Raw genomic sequence first — 24,323 nt, 5'->3', positions numbered from 1 at the left:
TTATCTCACTAGTTCCTTCTGTTTGGTCTATGCTTATAAGCCCTCAGTTCTCCCTTTTCTTTGTCAGTCTCGTTAATTATAGCATCCGTAATACTGTTGTTTTTTCCTGTGTTATTCCTGTTTCAGTATTTGAAGTCTGTCTCCTTTAATGATTCCTCGTCTTCGTGAGTTTCCTGGCTACGCATCGTAACACTAATTTAACTAAGACCTAATTTTACTTCCATTATAAGTGCCTCATTGTAACCTCGATTTGGGCTTTTATTAGATACATAAACTAAAAGAAAAGGAGGGAAGGAGGATCTGTTCTTTTTTTTTTTTGCTAATTTAATAAAATGTTTTATTTTTTTATTTCATCTTATATTTTATTTTAGTACATAATAACACTGATCTTCAACAATTTGGGACAGGGCCATTGACCCATTGTTTAGCTCTGTGAATCATACCAAAGCCACAAAAGCCCCACTTGCATCCCACTCAAATACAGGCATTGAAATCAGGTAATACCTTTTCTCTATGAGTCACAAAATATGAGTGTTGAGAGGGTGCAGAGAAAGGTGACAAAATAACAAGAGTTTTTTGTACGAAACATGGACTGTATTCTCGTATATTGCCAGAGAAGCACTTTTATCAAGCAAAAGTCTCTCTAGATCCAGATGGTGTATTATCACACAATATGATCTGTTATCAGTAGTACATTTTCTCATGTGTTTATCAGGGTCAGTGTCAATGTTCTTGCCACTGCAACTCACAGCAATTTTACTTACCAATTAAACTTAATTTCAAGCAAATGGGTGGAATCTGCTGGGGCCGTGCTACTTTTTGTCAATTTGGAGCTTCATAATTGAGACGATCTGTTGCTATTCATGGCAAATAGAAACAAATAATTTTTCAGTTGACTTAATTCAAATAACTTACTTTTTCTGCCAGTTCCTTGGATCCGAGGATTGCCTGTAGAAGATAAAAACAAAGAAATTTACAAAAAAGATCAGATTTCTGACCCACGATGGCAGTCCTCATAACCAATATATAACTGCCTACTGAGTAAAACTTTGGACATGATTAAACCAAATAGAGACTAATAGTAATTTAAATAGTAAGATAAAAATTCTGCATTATTATTTTTTAAGGCAGTGGTCAATTTTGAGATTTTGGGCAGGTTTTCTCCTTTAACATGTACGCTTTCATGTAAAAAAAAAAGTCAACATTACACATTAAGGTGGTTATTTCATTATATTTTGTCAACTTGCCGGAAATCACCAAAAATTTTAAATTTTAACGCAAGCTCCTGTGACGTCTTCATTCACAGAAACTTGTCATGCCTGGTATCGCTGTCTAATATGGGCATTTTGTAGAAATAACCAACCACGAAAGTTTGCCGGGGAATCTACAGCCGAAAACCACATCTGATTGGTCAATGTGAATTTCCGACTTGGTTCTCACATGTCACTTTATACACGCTGCCGCTTCCTTGTTTATTCTCCGCCTGAGAGAAAATGCAGACAACGCCGAAATCAGCTCATAAACGTGCTTTTCCTCTCATCACAGAAAAGATGGCAACAGCTGTCAACTTGCGAGAGCTAGTAAAAAGAAAGTAAACAAAAACAGATTTGATGATGAAACCCCGTCAGCGAATTAGATTCAATTAGTTATAGATGGACTTGAGACAACAGGGACAGTTTGTTTGCAGTTTTTGTGACTTTGACAGTTTATGTGTGTTTGTTAAGGTAGTTTTTCTCACACTCAGAGTCAGATATATCCACTTCAGTAGCACCTACAAGCACCAACTTTTCCAGTCTTATACTTAACTATATCCTGAAGGCTTTTACAGAGGGATTTGTTGATATATTAGTTATAGGTCCCTTTACTCCAAAAACATGGCAGAAATTTTTTTTTTAAGGCTACTGTCAGTATTCTCTAATTTACTAAAGCACAAAATAAGATATCCAGAATCCCCTCTGTAAAAGCCTTTTCATCTAATATGTCAACAAATTGAACCACGCATTTTAAACCTGGCCCTTTCCAATTTCCAGATTTAGTTTCTGGAAATGTATGCAAATGAGCGTATATTTAAGTATATAAGGCCTCATTTGCATATAAAAAAAATAATTTACACAAAACTTGTAATACATTTTTTTCTTATGTTTATTCCAGTAATAAACTGGAGAAGTTTCACAGTGATATCTTCTAATTAAAAAAAGAAAATCCCTATTCACCTGTGTCTCACCTTAGAAATAAAATAAAAATGTGTCAGTAAATGTATAATAATAACAGTGCGGTATTTGTCCGCATTTTATTTTATGATTTCACTCTAATGGAGAGATGCTAAGATGAAAGATGGCATGTGCATTTGTGTGAGGCATCACAATGCTGAACACTAGCCACGTTTCCATTAGGCCTACCCTTCAGATTGCGCAAACTGAAATTGCGAATTGAAAATACGCCCATTGGAAACGCATCAATTTCGCAAAAACTCCCATATCTCGAAAAAAAGTTTTTACGCTCGCATGTGGTGGTTTTTCCGGCAATTCGAAAAAGAAAATTTTCGCAAAACTGCAATGGAAACAGGTCCCCAATCAAGTATGTCGTAATAACGAGATCTTATGTTGTTAAAACGACATATATTTTCTCCTAATAAGGACAGTGGTGTAACTTTAACCTAGTAATGACGGACCCCGGTGCAGCCACATATATCATAACTATCTATAGGCCTACTGTAATTAAGACATATATTCAAGAAATGTATTAAAAACAGAAAGACGCTATAGTTTCAGCCTTACTCAAAGGCTGAGGAAACAGGCCAGTTATGCACGTCAATCCATTCCCGACGATCTTGGTTTGCTTCTTATTTGTTAAATTTACAGGCAAATAGTTGATTAAACATTGATCAAAATTAAAATACAATTTATACCAAACAAAATTAATTTTAAAGGAAGAGTTTCTAGAAAACAAAATTCAATGAAGTGCTCAACATCATGTCTGATGACATATGCACATCTGATTATGTAGCCTTACTCATACTGCTCACTTTTCATAATCAACATACGAAATAAAAAAAATATAATATTTAAACATAGCCTAACTATGAAACGAAATAGTCTACGTTTTCTTTAACCCTCTGTCCGACGAAGGCTTCAGTGCCTTCTGATGGATTTTTTCCTTTATGACAGCGGAAACAACTCACAATACTCCATCATTTTTAGCCATACAGATAAGTGCAAGATATAATTATAAACTACTACTTTTATTTGTGTACACTCACAATACCAACAAAGGCCGTGGATTCAGGGAACAGATTATTTTGCATGTACTCCACTCCAAACACTGTCTTCATTTCAAAAATATATTCTGTTTATTAAATGCAAAGTTTTTCATTTCAAAAGCATTTCTAAATTCAGTTTATATTTCCAACAAATGAAATTCCAAGCCAAAATATTTAGCTCTTCTCTGTATGTGGCAGCAATGCGTCACAGTAACCTGGCGTACGTAAAAGTCAATCATTCTTTACAGATGGCGTGGTATGTTTGGACAGAAGACGTGACAGTTCTCAGAGGAAAAAAAATAGTTTTAGTCGCATAACAACAGTTAATGGAAACGCTGCCATTTCGCAATATTTTTAGCGACTTTTAGAAAATATCACAAAAGTTTTGCGCAAATCTGTAATGGAAACGCGGCTACTGTCATGTGCCCGGTTTCACAGACATTGCTTAAGCCTAGTCCCAGACTAAAATGCATGCTTGAGCTGTTTTAACTGAAAGCAACTTGCAGTGACATATCTTAAAATATGTCAGTGCCATTGTTTTGTCTCACGATGCACACCAGTAATGTTTTCTAATTAAACTATGGCCTACTCCTGACTTAATCTAAGCCATACCTGTGACGTTAGTTATCTCACTGCAGCTGCAGTTATAAAGAGAGATCACATAATCACAGATTTTTAGGAGGGACTGAGATGAAAGTCAGAAGAGCTGAAGCCCCCTAAAAAGGGTCTTGCAATGCCCATGTACATAAAACACCATACTTCACTCCACATTATTATCTTGCAAAGTTCTTTTCATCTGACCTAATGTTGGCGCACTCAAGTTTTTGCGTTATATAGATCCGTTTGTATAGTCGTATTACCGTTACGGTGAGTTTTGTCAGTATGATCAACAGTGAATGAGACTCATTTAAAAAGGGGAGGAGAACTGGCAGGAAAGAAGAGGGGGAAGTGCAGTGAGGAGGGACATGATTTGAAAGAGAACATCAGCGACAGACAGAAAAACAAAAGATGTGTTTGTGGAGCAGATGTGAAAGAAAATCCTTGAGTCATGTCCAAGCAGGGAAAGCAAACACAGCATAGGGAAGGCTGATCAGACTGGATAGGCATGGAAAAGGCAGGAGAAATCATTAAAAAAAAGGATGGAAGAAAAGTGCTCAGTACCTAATCTCCGGTCATACCCTGAGATCCAGATTAGAAATTGCTGAGAGCATACATGCACGCACAAACACTAAAAACAGGGTTCCGAACATGAAATGGACATTGTGTCCATATAGTCTTGCACAGGATGGAAGAGAATTATGATGACCTGTTACAAAAAATTCTAGCGGAATGAGCACATTAATAATGCAGGGAACTTTGTTTAGCTGCAGCCGTGCAGCTCTCAACTCCTGAATTTCTTCCTGACGGTGCGGTCAAAAGAAAAAGGATGCAATGACAGAAGAATGCTGTGCTTTTATGGGACTTTAATGCGGGGTGGATTGAGGATCTGCGTAGGAGGTAGGGGTTAATGCATAAGTAGGCTAATGCTAGCAGCATCCAAAACAGCCTGGAACACATTACAGTCCGTCGTAAAACACAGACTGATATAATCTGGGTCAGGGGGAAACATGGGAGCGTGTAAGATTTTTTAAAAAGGGAAAGGCTGGAAGTATGTGTGTGCTGAGCTTAAGCTCACAGCTGTGGTGCTGTCTGGTTACGACTGTTTATGGAAGAATTCCTCAAATGAACACAAACACACACACACACACACACACAAATGCCATAATTTGTGCATGATCTCATGCACACGTAGGCAAAACATGGCAGTTTTTTTTAAGTAATGCAACTGCAAATGTATTGAATTGTAACACTTTATTTTAAGGGACCATAATTATGCTGTAGTTAAGAATTAAAGGAACACGTCACTATTTTTGAAAATAGGCTCTTTTCCAACTCCCCTAGAGTTAAACAGTTGAGTTTTACCGTTCAGCCGATCTCCGGGTCTGGCGGTAGCACTTTTAGCATAGCTTAGCATAGATCATTGAATCTGATTAGACCGTTAGCATCTCGCAAAAAAATTACCAAAGTTTCAATATTTTTTCCTATTTAAAACTTGACTCTTTTGTAGTAGTCAAAATGTTTGTGTAGTAAGTGATTTACATACTGATTTACTAGTATGAAGCAGAGCAGGACCGAGTGTTGTGGAGCTGAGCAAGGCCGCTGGAGCGATTGTTAAGAAGATGAACGCAACACACGCCTCGCGAGTAGCGGGACTTTTATTATGACACAGTCGCCGGCGCCACTTCCGCTTTTCCGGTATGAGGTAACGCAGCTCTGTTCATATTAGATACATCTGAGTGTGTTGAAAATGATGATGTTACTTTGCGTTCGCTCGGCGGCTGCTATGACACTTGTTCACACTGCAGTGAGAGTAAAGCATTTCTGCAGAATAAAACCAGATGTCATTGACAGGAAAAATAGCAATTTTGTCACGATTTACAAATAGTTGGAAACATTTGTGATATAGTAAGTACTCAAATGAACAAAATATATAACACTGGCATAGTGGTGTTTGGATATTTTACTCAAATTTTTTTACATAGTGCAGCTTTAAGTAAACGGAACAATATGAATCATTATGTTTAATTAGTGTTGGTTTAACAATTTTAAGTAGGCTAATAAATTGCTAAAATTGTGAAATAAAGACAATTTTACCCGTGCAAGATAGTAAGATATTATAATAACAAGACTTTTTCAGGGCAAATAAATTTTTTTTCTTGTTCTAAGTTTAAACCTTGTTAGATGTATGCTTACAGTTTTTCTCAGTCGCTTTGGTACATTTCTCGAATCATCCTCGACATTTGCAAAATAGTAAGTGCATTTCTCAAAACAATTCGTACAAATAGCAAAGCACCATGGATTGCCTGCAAAAGCCAGTCTCTTGCTTAAAATCCTTAGTTCATCTCTCAAAAGTAAATATCTGTGTCAATGAACATGTCAGTGCCATCAGAATGACAAGTCCTTGTGTCATTGTGTACGGATAAGACGGTCAAATTGCTTAGTCATGTTGTCAATATAACCGTGTACACTGGAGGGATGTTCTGATGTAAATATGGCTAAAGTTTTGATGACAATTATTGTAAATTGTAGGTTACACCTTAGTGTATGTGGGAGTTTGATTGCAAGAGACTGAACAAGATTCACATTTACGCTTTTACTGTTTGTACTGTAATAATTTGTTGACAGACCATGTCATTGTGATACAGAAAGGAAAAGACAGCACTGCATAGCACAAAGAAAAAAAAAGAAAAAAAAGAAAAGTAGAAATGTGAACGTCTAATGGAAATGTATAGAAATATGCTTGACATATTATGACAACTTGTTCAACCATTTTGCATGTAAAGACTTATGCTATGAACTAATGGCTAAATGTTGTGGGGGGTGAGACTATTCAACAGAGACCCATTATAATACATTTTGATCAACATGACATAAGCAATTGATAATGTAGGAAACAGCAGAGAATTGTACATAATCATTTGCATGGATGTACCAAAGCATTTGCAACTTGTTCAAAGAAATGAGAAACTGCTTTTTTGATGTGCACAAGTGACACAATGATGTGAAGATTGAACAGGTAGTTTTGAGAATTTCAATTCTGATCTGAGAAATGTACCAAAGCGACTGAGAAAAACTGTAAAATAAGAAAAAGAAAATGTGTGTGTTAATGAGGTTAGAAAAATAAACTTTCAATACAATAGCATTCAATACATCCATTAGGGTATGTCATTTTGATTAAAAGTGTATTCTTTTAAAGAAAGAAAAAATAACTAATTTAGAAAATTATCCCTGCAGTGTATAAATCATGCCATGCTGTCTAAATTCAGAAAATTGCTCAATTTGGCTGGCATGGTCAAGCATTCATTTATCAGAGGGATGACATTAGTAAATACTGAGGAAGTGGCATGAAAGCACATAAAGTGATACATCAAATGCGTATTAATGGAGCTAATTCCTCTGTCAGTATGGAAAGCAGAGATTAAGAGCATTTACACCACAAGATCAAACCATTTAAATAATTTCCACCTCAAATGTTCTACTGTTCTTGTGACTCTGAGAGTGGTTCATGTTGAGATGTTTTTCCTCACAAAAGAAAAACGAAATGTTGGTTTACATGTGACTATGTGGATGTAAAAAGTAGCTTTGAGTGTGTTGGCTCTAATACAGAGCCCTCTGGATGTAATTATATTGCATGTGTGAGTGTATATGAAACAATACACGTGGCAAGCGGTGAAGATATGTGACCAGTTGGAGACCAGCTGAAGTACCTTCACAGCTTTTTATTAGCCCTGCTAATGATCATGACTCACTGTTGCCAGGAGAAACAACAAGAGCAGCCCACATCAACATCATTGAGAAACTGCTGATGAATAGTTTTTATCAGGGGAAATAGTATCCAAATACCTGGTCTAAGTAGAAGTTATTGTTATCTGGAAAAGATTGATCTAAGGTTATTCCTGGAGAAGGTAGAGACACAGAAGCGTAGAATGATGCGATGGGGTCAGTGAAATTGTGTTTACTCATTGCTGCTGATGCAAACTTCAGCTCTTTGCCATGCAACTTTAGTAGAGTTTTGTTTATAGTGTAGGGTCGGCCAGCAGAAGGGTTGTTTTAACTCTATCATTTACTCACCCCTATGTTCCTCCAAACCAACATAATTGTTCTTTTTCCATGGAACACAAGTACCCCTTTTCCACCAAAGCAGAGCTAGAGCTAGAGCTAGATCGGAGCCAGAGCCTAGTTTCAAATCGGTTCTTTGTGTTTCCACACCCAAAGCCCCAGCTCCGAGCCAGGAAAAGTGGTTCTTAAGTAGCACCAAAACATTGCTGGGCTAGAACAGGGCTAGAAGTAAGAACCGATTACGTCAGGCGCTGGGGGCGGGGTCAACAAGACGAACACAAACTTGAGATCCGCCATGTTTGAAATAGCAGCTAATGGAGCTAACAGCTGCTGCTCGTTTGTAATCTCTGTCTATACAAATTAAGGCGAACTGCATAAATGCGTTGGATTCGCTGTGTTTTGATGCTGATGTAGGATCGTAAAGCCATGTGAATCAATAGTAACGCAACGTTTGCATTATTGATGGAAGGCTTGTTCGCATCGGTGCTGTGCAGAGACCGATCGCTGTATGATAACGAGTCCAGCGAGAGCATATGACTCCTTATGCTTTTGATTCACTCATGCGTTTATATATATATATATATATATATATATCATAAGTGGATCGGTTCTGCGCAGTGCCGATGCATCTCGAACAAGCCTGGTGTGTTTGTGTTTTCCCGCTGCCCAGGGTTGCCAGGTTTTCACAACAAAACCCACCCAATTGCTACTCAAAACAAGCCCAATCGCCTTTCAGGGGGGCTTCCCCGATAAAAATCACATTTGGGGGTAAAATATGTGTTTTTTGGCATGGTTGCCTACTAAAATTCGCATTCCCGGGGCTAAATATCACATAATTGGGGTCGCTTTATCAAGCGTTAGTCACTTTACATGGCCACTCGCGTTAACAGTAACCTAGACAAATGTGCGCTATTATTAGGGGCATATCCAAGGGTTCATGTGGAGTGTGGAAGCTAAATTAGTACAGCACTTACTGCATGACGTTTAACTTAATGTGCATTTCCCTCTATTGGCGCATCCACTATACTGTGGACATGAGTCAGCATTGCCAACTTCATCTTTGCAGCTGACGCTGAGTTTATTATTCAATTATTCAAGTTTTCAGAAAGTCCCCTTTCTGTTTTTTCCCGACACATTCATACCCATTACTTTTTCCGGTGTGCTGCGGCAAGCTTTATGCGTGCACTTGAATGTTTCCTTTTATATATTTAAAGGCTCATTAATATGGTTTAGTAATTATCTGTAATGTAGAACAATGTTACGTATAATATTCTGTCTCAAGACTCTGAGACTCTGAGATTTTTCGATGCCACAACCCACCCAGTATATATTTAATGAATTAAATGAATATCATAAAAGTGCGACTAGTCGAGTAATGGCTTAAATGAACGACTAATAGTCGAGAAGAAAAAGCTTTAGTCAGAGACAGCCCAATATAAAATATAATATAACACATTTTAACAAACTGGAGAAGAAGGCCAACAATTCAGTACGCATGCAAAATGACCACTAAAAATAAGAAAGAAAGCGCAAGAAAGGACAGGAACAAATGTGCACATACCAGGACCGGAGCAAGAATAAACTAAATAGATAAATAAATAAAAGAGCGATGGAAGCTGAAAATGTTTGATTTCAGCACTGCTACAGCCCACTGGGCATTGTTCATAAGAATTTACGTTCAATTCCAGTTTCTGCAGAAGAGCTCATTCAACTGCCTGCTAGTGGGATGCTTAATGGCCACTAACTGTGTAATTTTATGTCGAATATATCAGAATGAGAAATATTTATCAGCCTACATCACATCTTCATCTCATCTCTTTATCTATTTATGTGCTGTAATGCTTCTGGGATGAACCATTTATGTGTTCTAACAGGGGAAATGTACGAAAAACTCAAGTGGATGAGGCACATTAGTATATTATTAGCATATTTGCCTTAAGGGTAAACCTGGTAAACCTATTCTAGGAAGATCACCTCCCTGGGCTTTAGGAGGCATACACATGGGATTCATTTTGTTTGCACCACTTTTAATCATTGGTTGATATGCACAAATGCATTTGATGGATGTCTTTGGTCATTGTGTATCTGTGTTGCATTTTAAAATGGCATGGAATGAAAAACAATTCAGTTTGTTTAAAAGCGCATCTAGAGGCCTACAACATATTCCATTCCATTGCATTCTTGCTGCTTATGAAAGCATCTTGTTTGTATGCCCCTTAATAGCTCCCACTGAAAGCAAGTATATGTGTGTCTTCAAACACTTCAAACCATCTCAAGATCAGAATCCCACATTCACAAACTAACAACCCCTCTCTTAATTTCTGTAAGATGTATTCATTAGAGGCCCTTGCACATTTTTAGTGGCTCATGTTCAAGAGCAGCATCAAGAGATCTTGTTGCAAACTAATGATTTTATGTCCTGTATTTCAACAATACCATTTTTTGGGTTTTAGTTGAGAATTTACCTCAGAGAAAGGATTGGGCGCAAACTCCACCTGGTTCTCTGCAGCTCGTCGAATCTTGGGAGCATCTGGCGGGCACTATGGAAGCACAAAGGTCACAAGTCAAACCAATTTGATAATTGTTGTTCTTGTTAAAGTCCCCTTATTATGCTTTTTCAGATATTACCTTTCATGTAGTATGTAATATAGCTCTCTGTGAATGTAAGGTCTGCAAAGTTACAAATATTACAAATATCAAAGTGCATAATAAATAGAGTTATTGTCTCCCAAAAGAAAGAACTGATTCTGAACTGAAATAAGTCATCAGTAATTCCAGTTTTACTTCTTGCATGAACCTACATAGGTTTATAACAAATCTGCACAATGCCAGCCTGTTGAGAAGACGCTGTTTTCTGTACTGCAAATGCAAATCCACTTAGCATGCACTTCCAAAGGATGAAGACTCGGGCTAGAATTGATACGGCAAACCCAACGCCATAGTCACTGTTCATATCACTGTGTACACAAGTGCTGAGGAAGCCTACGGAGCTGAAATTAAATTCGGAAGTAGACCAATCACAAGCAGGCAGGCTCTTGGAAAGGAAAGGGTCAGCGTATGCTGAGGCGCCCAGTGTGCATAAGTCGCCAACTTTCTGCAGAGTCAATAGCTACAGACCTCCAAACTTCATGTGGCCGTCAGATTAGCTCAAGAACAGAGTGTAGAAAGCTTCATGGTATGGGTTTCAATGGCCGAGGATCTGCATCCAAGCCTTACATCACCAAGTGTAATGCAAAGCGTCGGATGCAGTGGTGTAAAGCACGCCACCACTGGACACTATAGCAATGGAGACGTGTTCTCTGGAGTGACAAATCACACTTCTCTGTCTGGCAATCCGATGGACGAGTCTGGGTTTGGCGTTTGCCAGGAGAACGGTACTTGCCTGACTGCACAGTGTAAAGTTTGGTGGAGGGGGATTATGGTATGGGGATGTTTTTCAGGGGTTGGGCTTGGCCCCGTAGTTCCAGTGAAAGGAACTCTTAATGCTTCAGCATACCAAGACATTTTGGACAATTTCATGATCCCAACTTTGTGGGAAACGTTTGGGAATGGCCCCTTCCTGTTCAAACATGACGGCGCACCAGTGCACAAAGCAAGGTCCATAAAGACATGGATGAGCGAGTTTGGTGTGGAGTCCTGATCTCAACCCGATAGAACACTTTTGGGATGAATTAGAGCGGAGACTGCGACCTTCTCGTCCAACATCAGTACCCAACCTCACAAATGCACTTCTAGAAGAATGGTCAAAAATTCCCATAAACACACTCCTAAAGCTTGTGGAAAGCCTTCCCATAAAAGTTGAAGCTGTTATAGCTGCAAAGGGTGGGCCAACTCCATATTAAACCCTACGGAATAAGAATGGGATGTCATTAAAGTTCATGTGCATGTAAAGGCAGACGTCCCAAAACTTTTGGCAATATAGTGTATGAATAAATACTATAATAGTATATAAATTATACAAAAAAACACTGGATTTCATGTACTGTAAATCAAAAATCCTTCTCATGCACACTTCCTGATACTTTCAACAAATGTGGTCTTCGACATCTACAATGTAAGACATTTTCCTCTGCATCTCAAAGATGTAATCGCTGACTCCTCTGCTTTTAAAAAGCCACGTTAGAGCACATGCATTCAGGGGAAATAGTTGCCCTTGTTTCCATTTTAAACACTGCTCACAGGGAGCCTTGAGCATTCGCCTCAAAACAACAGAACACAAAGAACTTTGTTGGCTTAAATTCTCAACAGAAACCTTCATGTTTTAGTCACATGTTTTAAATGTTATTCATATCTTACCTCACGAATAGGCATCTAATATGTAAAGGGAATAATAACTGAATCATATTTTCAGACTAAAAATGGTCTGGCATGCAACTAATGATATCTAATAGTTTTGTATGAAATATCCTCTGATTCAAAACTGCATCAAATGCAAAACACCATCTCCGAGTTGACTGTACCCATTCCCAGGTGCACTTCATTTGTCAAATAAGTTTCACAGGTGACATTTCCTGATCTCTACCTTCTTTACTACTTGTCTGTGGGTGGCTGGATGCTTTTCATACAGGCTGAAGTTATCTGCAAGTGACGCATTCCTGTGAGCCTTTTCGATTCAGCAAGTCTTGCCAAAGCTCTGATCAATTCAGAGAGGAGAAACGCACCAAATTCCAAATCCTCAAATAAAGCAGCACTCCCACATCGATGACTCAGGCGCTGTTCCTCCACCACAACCATCCCGATGGAAGCTGAGCTGCTGCTGGAGCTTGATCCATCAAGTACAACTACAACAATGATTTTTTTGACAGAAAGAACGCATCCATTCCCTTAGCAAAACATGAGCTTTGCCTCCGCTGTGATTATTGAGAACATGTGCAAGTGTTTCATCAGCTTGGGTGAAATATTACTTTACTTTTAATGCTGAGAAAAACATTTTTTAAAATAAATGTTCTCCCTACCTGCTCTGTGGTAATTTCATTCTATTAGGGTAAACCTATCCAACGGTTTAATTTACATGCATGAGATTCTACATTGTTAAATTACTCCGTAAAGGACACAACTTTCACAGTTACTTTGATGCAAACTGCTTCATATTCAAACAAAAATGTTTATTTTCACTATTACAATTGGTTACACTTTATTTTAACCCTTAAATGCATACCTTGGGTCTTTAGCGACCCAAGACGTAATTCACTCCCCTCCTCCTCATTCATTTTTTAAAGTTAGACATCAACCTTCTTAGTATTCCTCAATCAATCCATTTTTAAACAATATAACAAGAAAAATAACAATACAATTATAATTGAATGCCTGTTTTTCCACTGGTTTTTTGTCAAAATTGTATAGGGTCGCTAACGACCTGAGGTGTGTAAGATTTAACGTATTTTTTTTCTGCACAATAATAAATTAATCTATAATGACGAAATAAATGACTTTATTCTGCAATGTCTGATACACAATGATGAAGTGAGGTTTCACTCATAGTTACCTCAGACAGAAAACAAAACAATAATAATTATAATCTGCAAAACTTGAAATGGCTCAGTGATTTACTGCAGAGCAAGTACTGAACACAATCAAATATTACTGTCACTTTCACTTGATGATGGATCTGGTGAAGAAGCTGTCAGTGATCAAAATATTTATTTTGAAGACGTTGAAAATGAGTTTTGAGAGTATGCGTGAGATGGCGAATATGAGCCAGATGCTGAATGTACTGGGAAATGAGCTCTGACGTGGACAGTGATGGTATAAAACATCTGCTCAAACTGAACCCTTCCAAGCTCCAAAAGGTAACGAAATATGTTTTATTTTATTCTTCTGTAATCGTTACACTAATATCAGGAGTTTTACATATTATCACAACAGGTATAGATCTATCCATGTTAGATATAGATCCGGGTCACTAAAGACCCGAATATGTACGAATGTTTGGCGAAACAGTCCTGCATTTAAGGGTTAAGGTGTCCTTACTGTGTAATTATGTAATTAAGTACTATTAATTTAATACATGTAATTACTGCAGAGTTAGAGTTAGGATTAGATTTGGTTTAGGGTTAGTCAAGGATTGACATTAATTTTTTTTTTGCTCACCAGCCACTGTGGTTAGTGTTTGTCTCACGAGACGAGGCCAAACAAGATGTTGGGTTCATGAGAAATGTTAAGAAATTTTCAATGGTGAAAAATATGACTAGTGCTTTATTTGGCTGAAAGTCACCAAAATGCAAAACAATGCAGGTGCATTTTGAAATGTTTTAGGGCTGTCACTAACAATTATTTAGTTCATCGAGTAATCAGTTGATTATTTTGACGATTAATCAAGTAATCAGATAATTTTTTGTGGTAATAAAAATAGACCTAATCAGTCTTTATAACAGTATACAAAGCCATTTAATAGCCTATAGTGGCGACCACTAACAGAAAGGAATTGACTACATAATACCATGTATAAGAGCATATTCTGGTGTTTTTAACAGTTCAGACTTTATTACCCGAGCTCCAGGTATCTCACAGCAGGCCTCCTGGATAGCTAGAGAGGGGTCACAATACACCATCACTTGCTGGACGTCAATCTGAAGAAAGAGAAAAAGAGAAAGCGTATTAAAAGCAGACCAGGAACAGAGAAAATTTGCTTTTTAAATACTGGACCCCCACTGCTTTACATATGACCACTTACATGATCATTTCGCTAAGTGGTTGGATTAACAAACTAATTAATTAGTAATGGATGAAGCTCGTTTAGGCTACCACGGGCTGTTCTTTTCATCTTTTTCGAGCTGAGTGCGCTGAGTGAGCTCAGTAGCGTTAGCCCTGAAGAGAAGCGCCTGTAGTCTTCCTGTCTCTCATACATCCACAGACACGCCCCTGCCACATTTCCCCTGCAGACAGGATGCCTACGGCAAAACCTGCGGGAAGCCAGCTTATAGGAAACATCGACTTCCGACTACTCTATTAGCAGTGTAGCGCTCAATTAACAGAGGAGCTGGAAGCTATTGCAGTCATTTATCTAATTGACATCCTTGTTTTCCAAGCATTGTCCTTTGTAAAAAGCTTACAATATGGCTTCATCATTTGTAGGATCACCAAAGGTCCTCACCTCCACAGGGGCAGCATCAGTAGCCCTCATACCCAACAGCGTGTGTCCATTGATGGGCAATTGGCCACGAAGCTCCAGAGGCTTGTGCTCGATGGAGCTGCAGTCCACGTGCAAGGAGGCCGCATTACTCTGCAGGCTCAGAGCCACCTTATGCCAGCGCATGTCCATCAGGGATTCCACACCGTCACCTTCAAACACGCATCCCACCATAGGCCCTTTGGAGTCAACCCCTATTGCCCGCAGGGCCAGGTTGCCATCTGGACCGTTCCATTCCAGTGAGAACTAAAGGAGTGTGATAAATAGGGAAAAAAGAGTGTTTTATTTATAAAATTTCATTTTGTTGAAGCTGCAGTACAGGGTTCAAATTGATCATTTTTCCATACCTGCTGGTCATTAAAGGACACCTATTATGCCCCTTTTTACAAGATGTCATATTGGTCTTGGGTGTCCCCAAAATGTGTCTGTGAAGTTTCAGCACAAAATACCCCACAGATAATTTATCATAACGTGTTGAAAATGTAATTTTGAGGCATGTCCATAAAAAGCGCTGTTTTGGTGTGTACCGCTTTAAATGTAAATGAGCTGCATATTTAAACGCCCCGTCTTTAGAAGAGGGCATAGCATATACATCTCTCTTATGCATGGCGGATTGCATACAGGTCTCACAGGGCGGGTCTAAGTTAAAATGGCAGTGTCAGTCAAACCTTGCGGGCGGGCCTTTGCAGTGTGATGTCACACTGCAGAGAATCTGAGAACAGCTTGTTCTGAAACACTGCTTATGATTTTTGGGGATTAAAAAAAAAATACTGGGTGGATTTTTATCATTATAGGTTGGTTGTTTACACACACTGTCAACACACATTTATGTCCAAACATCATGTAAAAGTGGATTTTGCATAATAGGTGCCCTTTAATATTTCTTTCAGCCATGTTTTTGATTATTTCATAACAATACACTACTGTTCAAAAGTTTGGGGTCAGTATGTTTTTTTTATTCAGCAGGGATGCATTAAATTAATCAAAAGTGACAGAAATCTTTTTTAACACTATAAAGGTTTTTTACTATTTCAAAAATAAATGCATTTCTTTTGAACTTTCTATTCATAAGAAAATACTGAAAAAACTAAAAACATTATCAATGTTGGTTTTATAAACTAAAACCAACATTGATAATAATATTAAATGTTTCTTTAATATGATAATATGATTTTTGAAGGATCATGTGACACTGAAGACTGGAGTAATGATGCTTTCCCAATCACAGGAATAAATTACATTTGAAAATATAATCAAATAGAGAACAGTTATTTTAAACTGCAAAATTATTTCACACTATTACTGTTTTTACTGTATTTTTGATTAAATAAATGCAGCATTTGTGAGCATAATAGACTTCAAAAACATTTAAAAATCTATTCATAATTTTGAACAGAAGTATCAATTATTTAGCTTTTAAAGGTAGGGTAGGTAATAATGATCTAAAAACACTTTTGTCCAAATTTGTTTAAACTTTCTTTATATGTAAATACATAATTAAAATGTAAGTACTCTGAAAAAGAGAGTATAAAAATCGAGTGACTCTAGACTTTTTAATCTGCAATAAACACATTATTTTCTCATTATTTTCGTCCGGGACGAAACAAGTGATTGGCTTGGGCGACTGTCACTCTCTCTCGCTACCATGGCTACCACCCCTTTTGCTACAGGATCTGCCCACATGCGCGCACCCGTTTGATTTGAGGAGTTCAAGAGGCTGTATTTCTGCTGGACAGGTAATCTTTCATTTTGATTATACATTGTTTTGGTTTATGTTTTCATGAAGCATGTCTCACTAGCACACGTAGCTGCCTAATATAGCTAACATAACATTACTTAGCATAAAGTTACAATGTTATACACTTAGCGAGCCATTAGTAGAGATGATAAATAGGCCTACTCAATATGCTTAGCTCAAGTTGATCGCTGTCGTGAATTTTGCAAAATGTAACTTTAGATAACAAAATGTGTAAAAGCCAGTAGACCGCATCCAGGAACTTTTTTTAGAACTAAGTTAGCTTTAGCTACTACTCTCTGTCTAAACTCTTTTACCATGTTCACTGGGAACTTTACCTGCACGTTTATTTCGGCCTTTGGTTTGTTTTTATATTCTCTACCTATGTTTACTGATATTTTTATCTTGTATCTGTGTGTGTCGTAGACACTGTGTTATGTGTGTATTTTAAACTTTACCAGTATCGGTATTCTAGCTTGATAGTGAGTACTAAAATACATCTTATTTGTTTATATTCATAATGATAAAGTTAGATTTTTTATTACATGTGATTCTGACATGATGTCACTACATGCACTTCTTCTCTGCTCGTCTCAGGTAAATAATGCGTCTTTCAGCTGAGCTGATCGCGGTCGGCGTTCATGTGTTTTGGGGGCGTGGCTTTGGAAAGAGCCCAGACGGGAGAAGGTGGAGTGAATGGAAATAATGAGCTGTCTTTAAAACAGTCGTGAGAGGTCTACAGACACTCAATTTTTATACTTTCTTTTTCAGAGTACTTACATTTTAATTATGTATTGATATATAAAGAAAGTTTAAACAAATTTGGGAAAAAAGTTTTTTAACCAATTCTTACCTACCCTACCTTTAATTGACAATATAATTATTTTAAGATTAAGATGCCTGTCTTAAGATGACTTATTTATATTTATGGATTTTATTTATTTATTTTACTTAACTATAACTTGTTTTATGTATGTGCCAAAGCCACATTTCTCACATAAAAATACAATAGCAATGTGTTAGTTTTGGACCTTGCTGTGGCATAATAATAGCTTGCTGTTAAATTGAAATATGGTATGAAAAGAAGGATACAAGAATTCTAGCGTCTTGCACCATTCAGTCTGACACAAAATGACAATATCTAACAAATAATTCGCGATTTCAATTTTATGATTTAACATGCAGCCCTATAATTATCAGTTCCTGAAGGCACAAATCTATAGACTTAAGGGGAACGTGGACACACACCTGAGGATACCCGTGTTCATCGGATATCTGGAACAGGTAAATGTTGTCGTTCAAAGATTTCTTTCTCAGCAACATTGTGAAGACCAGGGTGAACTCCTCTGGAAGTCCATGAGGAAACACTTGACTGAGGAGACAAGCGTGCGGTTAGACTGCAGCACAAGAACAAACAAATACTAGTGGAGCAGGTGGGTTGTAATAGTACAGAATCAGTCTGAATGGTAGCAGCAGTGGGAGCATCTCTGTATTAATGGTGCTGTGGATACAGATAGAAGGATAACCCCTGACACTAATTTTGAAAAGAAATGCAGCTCAGCAATCCTCATCTTCATTCTCAACTTATAAACAGTTTGCCTGCCTCTTGGTGGGTCAAGGGCAGACAAACTCCAGGAATGTGTTTACCATCCCAAACACACACACAAACACAGAGAGAGAGAGAGAGAGAGAGAGAGAGAGAGAGAGAGAGAGAGAGAGAGAGAGAGAGAGAGAGAGAGAGAGAGAGAGAGAGAGAGAGAGAGAGAGAGAGAGAGAGAGAGAGAGAGAGAGAGAGAGAGAGAGAGAGAGAGAGAGAGAGAGAGAGAGAGAGAGACTCAGTGCTGGAGTTTATTCACACACAAGTCATGGAACTGCAGGAAGCTGATCATAAACACATATACATGGATGCATAACATGCACAACAATGAGCAGGAAGGTTTGTGGTTTGTGTCTAAAATGAGGTGACAATGATTTATAACAGAGCTGGAATCCAAAGTAATAACAGTGAGGCTGGCCTCCTCAAGAAAAAAATTAAATAAATCAAGAATAAGCACTAGAGAGAGTTCGTACAGGATGAAACTTGTCATGACTGGGAGTGAGGTACACATTTCTTTCAAAGATTTCTTGTTGATATTATTGAACAAAACTATTCCACTGAAAGGGCCATCATAAATCAAAGATTAATGATTTTTCATTTCATTAGAGATAGCAGGTCTGAGACACTTAGAGAATAGAGGTGCATGATATATTGGTGGCCAGTAACAAGGAATGTTCAGTTAATATTACGGAATGCCAATAGTGGAAGTACAGCCATTTTTTACAGCCAATAAGTTGTTACAGTATATTTGTTTGCGGCATTTTTTTCCCATAATGTGCACGTAAGAACTAAACAGGCTCGTGTGCACGGTGTAGTGCAGTGTTTTTAGCCATGAACTACCTTTTTGCATTATGTTTGGGCATGTTTTGATTGGGATCATCTGCTGAAAGTAACTAAATCACATTTTCATGTTCTGTTAAAATATCTGTGCTTTTAAAATTGATTTAAAACTTTAGTGTCAATTTTAAATCAAATGGACCAATCAGAATCTAGGAGATAAGCATATTTACTTACAGACGAGCCTGGGGTTTATATAAGCAACAATGAGCAACAGAAATTAAAATGAATTAAATCGGTCGAAAATGACAAAGACAACTCTCTGAGTGTTTGGCATGGTAATGGATATTACAATGTTAATATGTTTGGTCTTGGCGGAATAGATATTCTACGATGCTGCAGCTGTAGGTTATTGCTACTGCTGCTGCTGCTGCAGATCAAGTATGGGACTTGCTACTGCCAATACAAACACGACACACTGTTGTGAGAAAGACATTCTGTTGCTGTATAATAGCATACATGAATTACCCGTAGCAGATCTATGCAGGTGAAGCTGGGGAGGTGGAGGGTTTCTGAAAGTGCGCTGCAAACTGCTATGGTTGAGCTATGCTAAAGTTGAGCAGCAAGATCATTGACTACTGATTCACAGTGTTGGGAAGGTTACTTTTGAAATGTAATAGGATAAAGATTACAAGTTACCCTATTTAAAATGTAATAAGTAGGGTAACTATTTCAATTACTTTATTAAAGTAATGTAACTGATTCAATTTGACTACTTTTCTAATGAATGTTTTCAACTGTTAATCATTTTCAAACATTTAAACAGGTAGGGTTAACCTCTAAAAAACAGAAATAGTCCTATTTAGTTATATTTAAAAGGTTAGATCACCCAAAAATGAAAATTAATTTACTCACCCTTGAGTCATCCTAGGTGTATATGACATTTTTCTTACTGACTAATAAAATCAGAGTTATATTAAAAAAGTCCTGGCTCTTCCAAGCTTTATAATGGCATTGACTTGATGGATCGTTTTTGAAGTCCTTAGAAGTACATCTATCCATCATATAACTGCTCCACACGGCTCCGGGGGTTTATAAAGGCCTTTTGAAGTGAAGTGGTGTGTCTGTGTACGAAACATATCCACATTTAAAACTTTATAGACTAAAATAGCTAACTTCTGGCAGATTGCCGTACGCATCGATTTACGACAAAAGAGTAACCCTTGACGCATGCGTATTGAGCGCAGAGGATAGAGCAAAACAATACAATACGTAGTGTCGGGGGTTACTCTTTTAACGCAAGTCAACTCATGCATTGCGACCACCGGAAGTTAGCTATTTTAGTCTATAAAGTTTTAAATAGGGATATTTTTCTTACACAAACGCGTCACTTTGCTTCAGAAGGCCTTTATTAACCCCCCAGAGCTGTGTGAAGCAGTTATATGATGGATAGATGCCCTTTTATGGACTTCAAAAACAACCCATCAAGTCAATGCCATTATAATGCTTGGATTAGCCAGGACTTTTTAAATATAACTTTAATATTTTATTCGTCTGAAAGAAGAATGTCATATACACCTAGGACCACTTGAGGGTGAGTAAATCGTGGGCTAATTTTCATTTTTGGTTGAACTAACCCTTTAAGTGAAAACACACAATTCTAGATCATTATACTCCAGTAAAAAAACATGTTTTTTTTTCTATGAATTTTTGAAAAAATCTGCATACTATTCTTTTTACCACTATGTGGTTATAACCCATATAAGGCCTCATATTGATTTCTCTCTAACTGAAGCAAAAAAATACATTCTATTTTCATACTCAATGGCAACCCAAAATGACTCCACCAGTGTAGCTGTCATAATATGCATGGTATTGTTTTTTTTTTAAAACATTATATTCCACCTAAAATATTGTTTAGACTCAATGACCAACCGTTGTGTGTTAGTAGTTAAATAGCTCTATTTTGCAAGTCAAAACTAATAAAGATCAAGTTCATCATAGGAAAATGCTTCCTCAGGCTCGATATTGAATTGATGTCGATAGCATTTTAATAGTTGGCAAACATATGAACTGTTATAACTGTTTACACTGAACTGTTATATTTGCATCTTTTCTACTTCCTGGATTAAATGCTTTTTAAATTACCAGCACTGGAACACATTTTTATCACTTGCTATGGTGTCAACTCTCAGACAGATTGCAGCCTAAAGCTTTCAGCTTTCGGCAATGTGGATTGATGTAATTGGCAGACGTCGTGCGCTGCAAATTCAAACAAGAGAACCCGTCAAAAGCATAAGAATAGCATCGCAATGCAGGAGGCATCGTGCACATCAAAAACAGGCAAAGCAACAAACTAATATTATTCAATATATCCTAGCTTTTTACAGAAAATATTCAGATGTAACCCCCTTTGTAATCATTAACATTTTAACATTTAACTTAAATTAATATTATTTTTAAAATTTTCAGTAACTAACATATTACAGTTAAAATTATTTTGTAATTAAATTAGGTAACGCCGTTACATTTAACTAGTTACACCCCAACACTGCTGATACAGCAGGAGCCAATTATCTGTGTCCTATAGAGAAATATGTGATTGATTGCAAGCAGATGGAGTTAAAGACCGATCTATCAGTCTGTGCCATCTAGAGTTTCATGACAGAACTTTGTATGTTAAAAACGATTTCAAATAAATGCTGTTCTTTTGAACTTTCTATTCATCAAAGGTTTCCACAAAAATAAGCTGTTTTCAACATTGATAATAATAATAAATTTTTCTTGAGCATCAAACCAGCATATTAGAATGAGTTCTGAAGGATCACGAGTAATGGTGCTGAAAAATCACTACATTTTAAAATATATTAAAAGCATTACACTTCAAAATAGAAAACATTTGCTTTCACAATATTACTGTCACAGTTATGTTTAGTTTTGTTAATGGACCTTCAGTTTGCTTTTCATTTGTCGCATGTTTCTTTGTTCAGTTTCCCGCAACTCGTCTGTCTCTCTGGTTACAATCATTATGAGTTCATTTATTTCAGCTGTGTCTGTTTAATCATCCTCGTTTGTATTCACTATACTTAAGTTGTTCCTTCTCCTGCACTCCTTGTCTGTAGTTGTTGTCCTGCCTGCACACACCCGTGACAGATGACCGGACCAGCCTAAGATGGAAGATAGGGCACAAATTATCGTCTTGGCTCAGGAGAGCCATGATTTTGTTTTACTTGTGAAGGGTTTTTGTTCTTTTGCCATCACCTGAACCCTCGACGACGAGAACCAGAAGACATTGTTCCTGGACTGGACTGGAGGGAGACCGTCATTCGGTGTCTGGAGAGCGTCGCATCCCGATCTGGTACAGAGCCAGACCCAAAGCCCAACACACCATCTTCGACCACAGAGAATTCATGTGAGCCCCCCGCAGACGGAGAGCTACCACCTGTCCTGATATGTCAGCCAGAGCCAGAAGAGGACAGAGCTGACCCTCGCCCCAGAAGAGGCTCCATCGTGAGTTTGACAAGGGGTGTGAGTCTACGACATCAGCGGACGAGGGAGTAGTGAATTTGGACAATGAGGACTGGCTGATAACCTTCAGTGAGGAGCTAGCGACTCCCACCCAGTACCCTCATCATCGCTATTACTAGACAGCACCATGTTCTCTGACTTCTTTTCATCGACCTACATGGACTGTGCAATATCCAACATGAGTCTGTCAAGATTTGTCACCCCGAAGCTCATCCAGTCCTTCAGCGCCAGTGCCTGAGGATCCTGCGGCTCCGCCTCCAGCCTTGGATCTCTTCTCTCCATCTTGACCTGTCAGCTCGGTCTTTGCTCCTCCCACCTTTAGTTCTATTGGAGACCCTCGGACTTGCAGTTCCACCGGCCTCCCTCGTCCTGCCGGCTCCCCCTTGGTCAGTCGTCACACCACTTCCGCCATGGACTTGCAGGCCATCCGATGCACTCCGTCTCTCCACCCCTACATCTGCAGTGGGTTCCTCCTTCCCCTCTGCGTCACCTCTGTCCTCAGTCCCACCGGTTCCACGCCAGCCCTTGGGTACTCTGGCTCCACCTTCGATCGTCAATGCGGCATCGCCTCTCCAGGTCTCCAGTACTCTCCATCTGCGCCTATAAATCCATCTCCCTCGTCTCCTGCGGTCCTTCCCTAGAGGTTGTCAGCCACTACACCACCTTGGCTCCTCCCTCCCTCGACTCCACCATGGGCTGTCGGCACTGGTGATCTCTGGGTCTGTGCCATTGGGCTGTTCCCATCATCGCCACCAGGGGATAGTCGTCATCACACCACTTCCCTGTCACCATCTCCTGTCATCATCCCTTCTCCACATCCTCTACCCGAAATCATCAAAAGTTATTCTAATGCGAGCTCCCGTGCCGTCTCCATTCACAGAAACATGTCATGCCTGGTATCATTATAAAGCTCTCAGTCTCATACACAGCGCTGTCTAATCCAAATATGGCCATTTCCTTTGTAGAACTAACCAACCGCGGAAGTTTGCAGCCGAAAACCACATCTGATTGGTCAATGTGAATTTCTGAATATATATTTTGTTTGTAGGTTGGGGATTTCATAGAAATGTATGCAATATAAAACTTTAAAGGCTGTTTTCTCAAAATGAGTTCTCACACTCAGAGTCAGATATTGGCACCTACAAGCACCAAATTTTGCCGTCTTATACTTAACTATATTCTGAAGGTTTTTACAGAGGGATTTGTTGATATATCATTCCTATCCCGAGTTATAGATCCTTTTACTCCAAAAACATGGTGAAAATAAAAAAAAATGTTTAAGGCTATTGTCAGTAATCTCTAATTTACAAAAGCACAAAATAAGATATCCAGAATCCCCTCTGTAAAAGCCCTTTCATCTAATGTCAAAAAATAGAACCAAGAATTTTAAACCTGGTCCTTTCCAATTTCCAGATTTAGTTTTTGGAAATGTATGCAAATGAGTGTATATTTAAGTAAATGAGGCCTCATTTGCATATTAAAACATGAATTTACACAAAACTTGTAATGCATTTTTTTCTTACGTTTATGCCAGTAATAAACTGGAGAAGTTTCACAGTGATATCTTCTAATTAAAAAAAAATTCCCTATTCACCTTTAGTGTTTCGCCTTAAGTAGTTCCTTCTCCAGCACCCCTTTT

The 24,323-nt window shown here is 38.2% G+C and overlaps 1 protein-coding gene across 3 annotated transcripts in view; it reads right to left on the bottom strand.

The window, feature by feature from the left end:
- Positions 1 to 24,323, bottom strand: part of col16a1 (collagen, type XVI, alpha 1) — a 116,325-nt gene that overhangs the window by 67,825 nt on the left and 24,177 nt on the right. For all 3 annotated transcript variants that reach the window (XM_079829456.1, XM_079829455.1, XM_079829457.1), the window contains exons 5-9: positions 18,031 to 18,154; positions 15,012 to 15,293; positions 14,407 to 14,487; positions 10,384 to 10,458; positions 916 to 948 (exon numbers count right to left, since the gene is read on the bottom strand). In XM_079829456.1, the coding sequence (XP_079685582.1) occupies positions 916 to 948; positions 10,384 to 10,458; positions 14,407 to 14,487; positions 15,012 to 15,293; positions 18,031 to 18,154 (595 nt within the window). The remainder of the gene's footprint in view (positions 1 to 915; positions 949 to 10,383; positions 10,459 to 14,406; positions 14,488 to 15,011; positions 15,294 to 18,030; positions 18,155 to 24,323) is intronic.

Source organism: Gobio gobio (genome assembly GCF_949357685.1).
Source record: "Gobio gobio genome assembly, chromosome: 11".
Taxonomy (NCBI): Eukaryota; Metazoa; Chordata; class Actinopteri; order Cypriniformes; family Gobionidae; genus Gobio; species Gobio gobio.
This window is presented reverse-complemented; position numbering and strand designations above follow the sequence as displayed.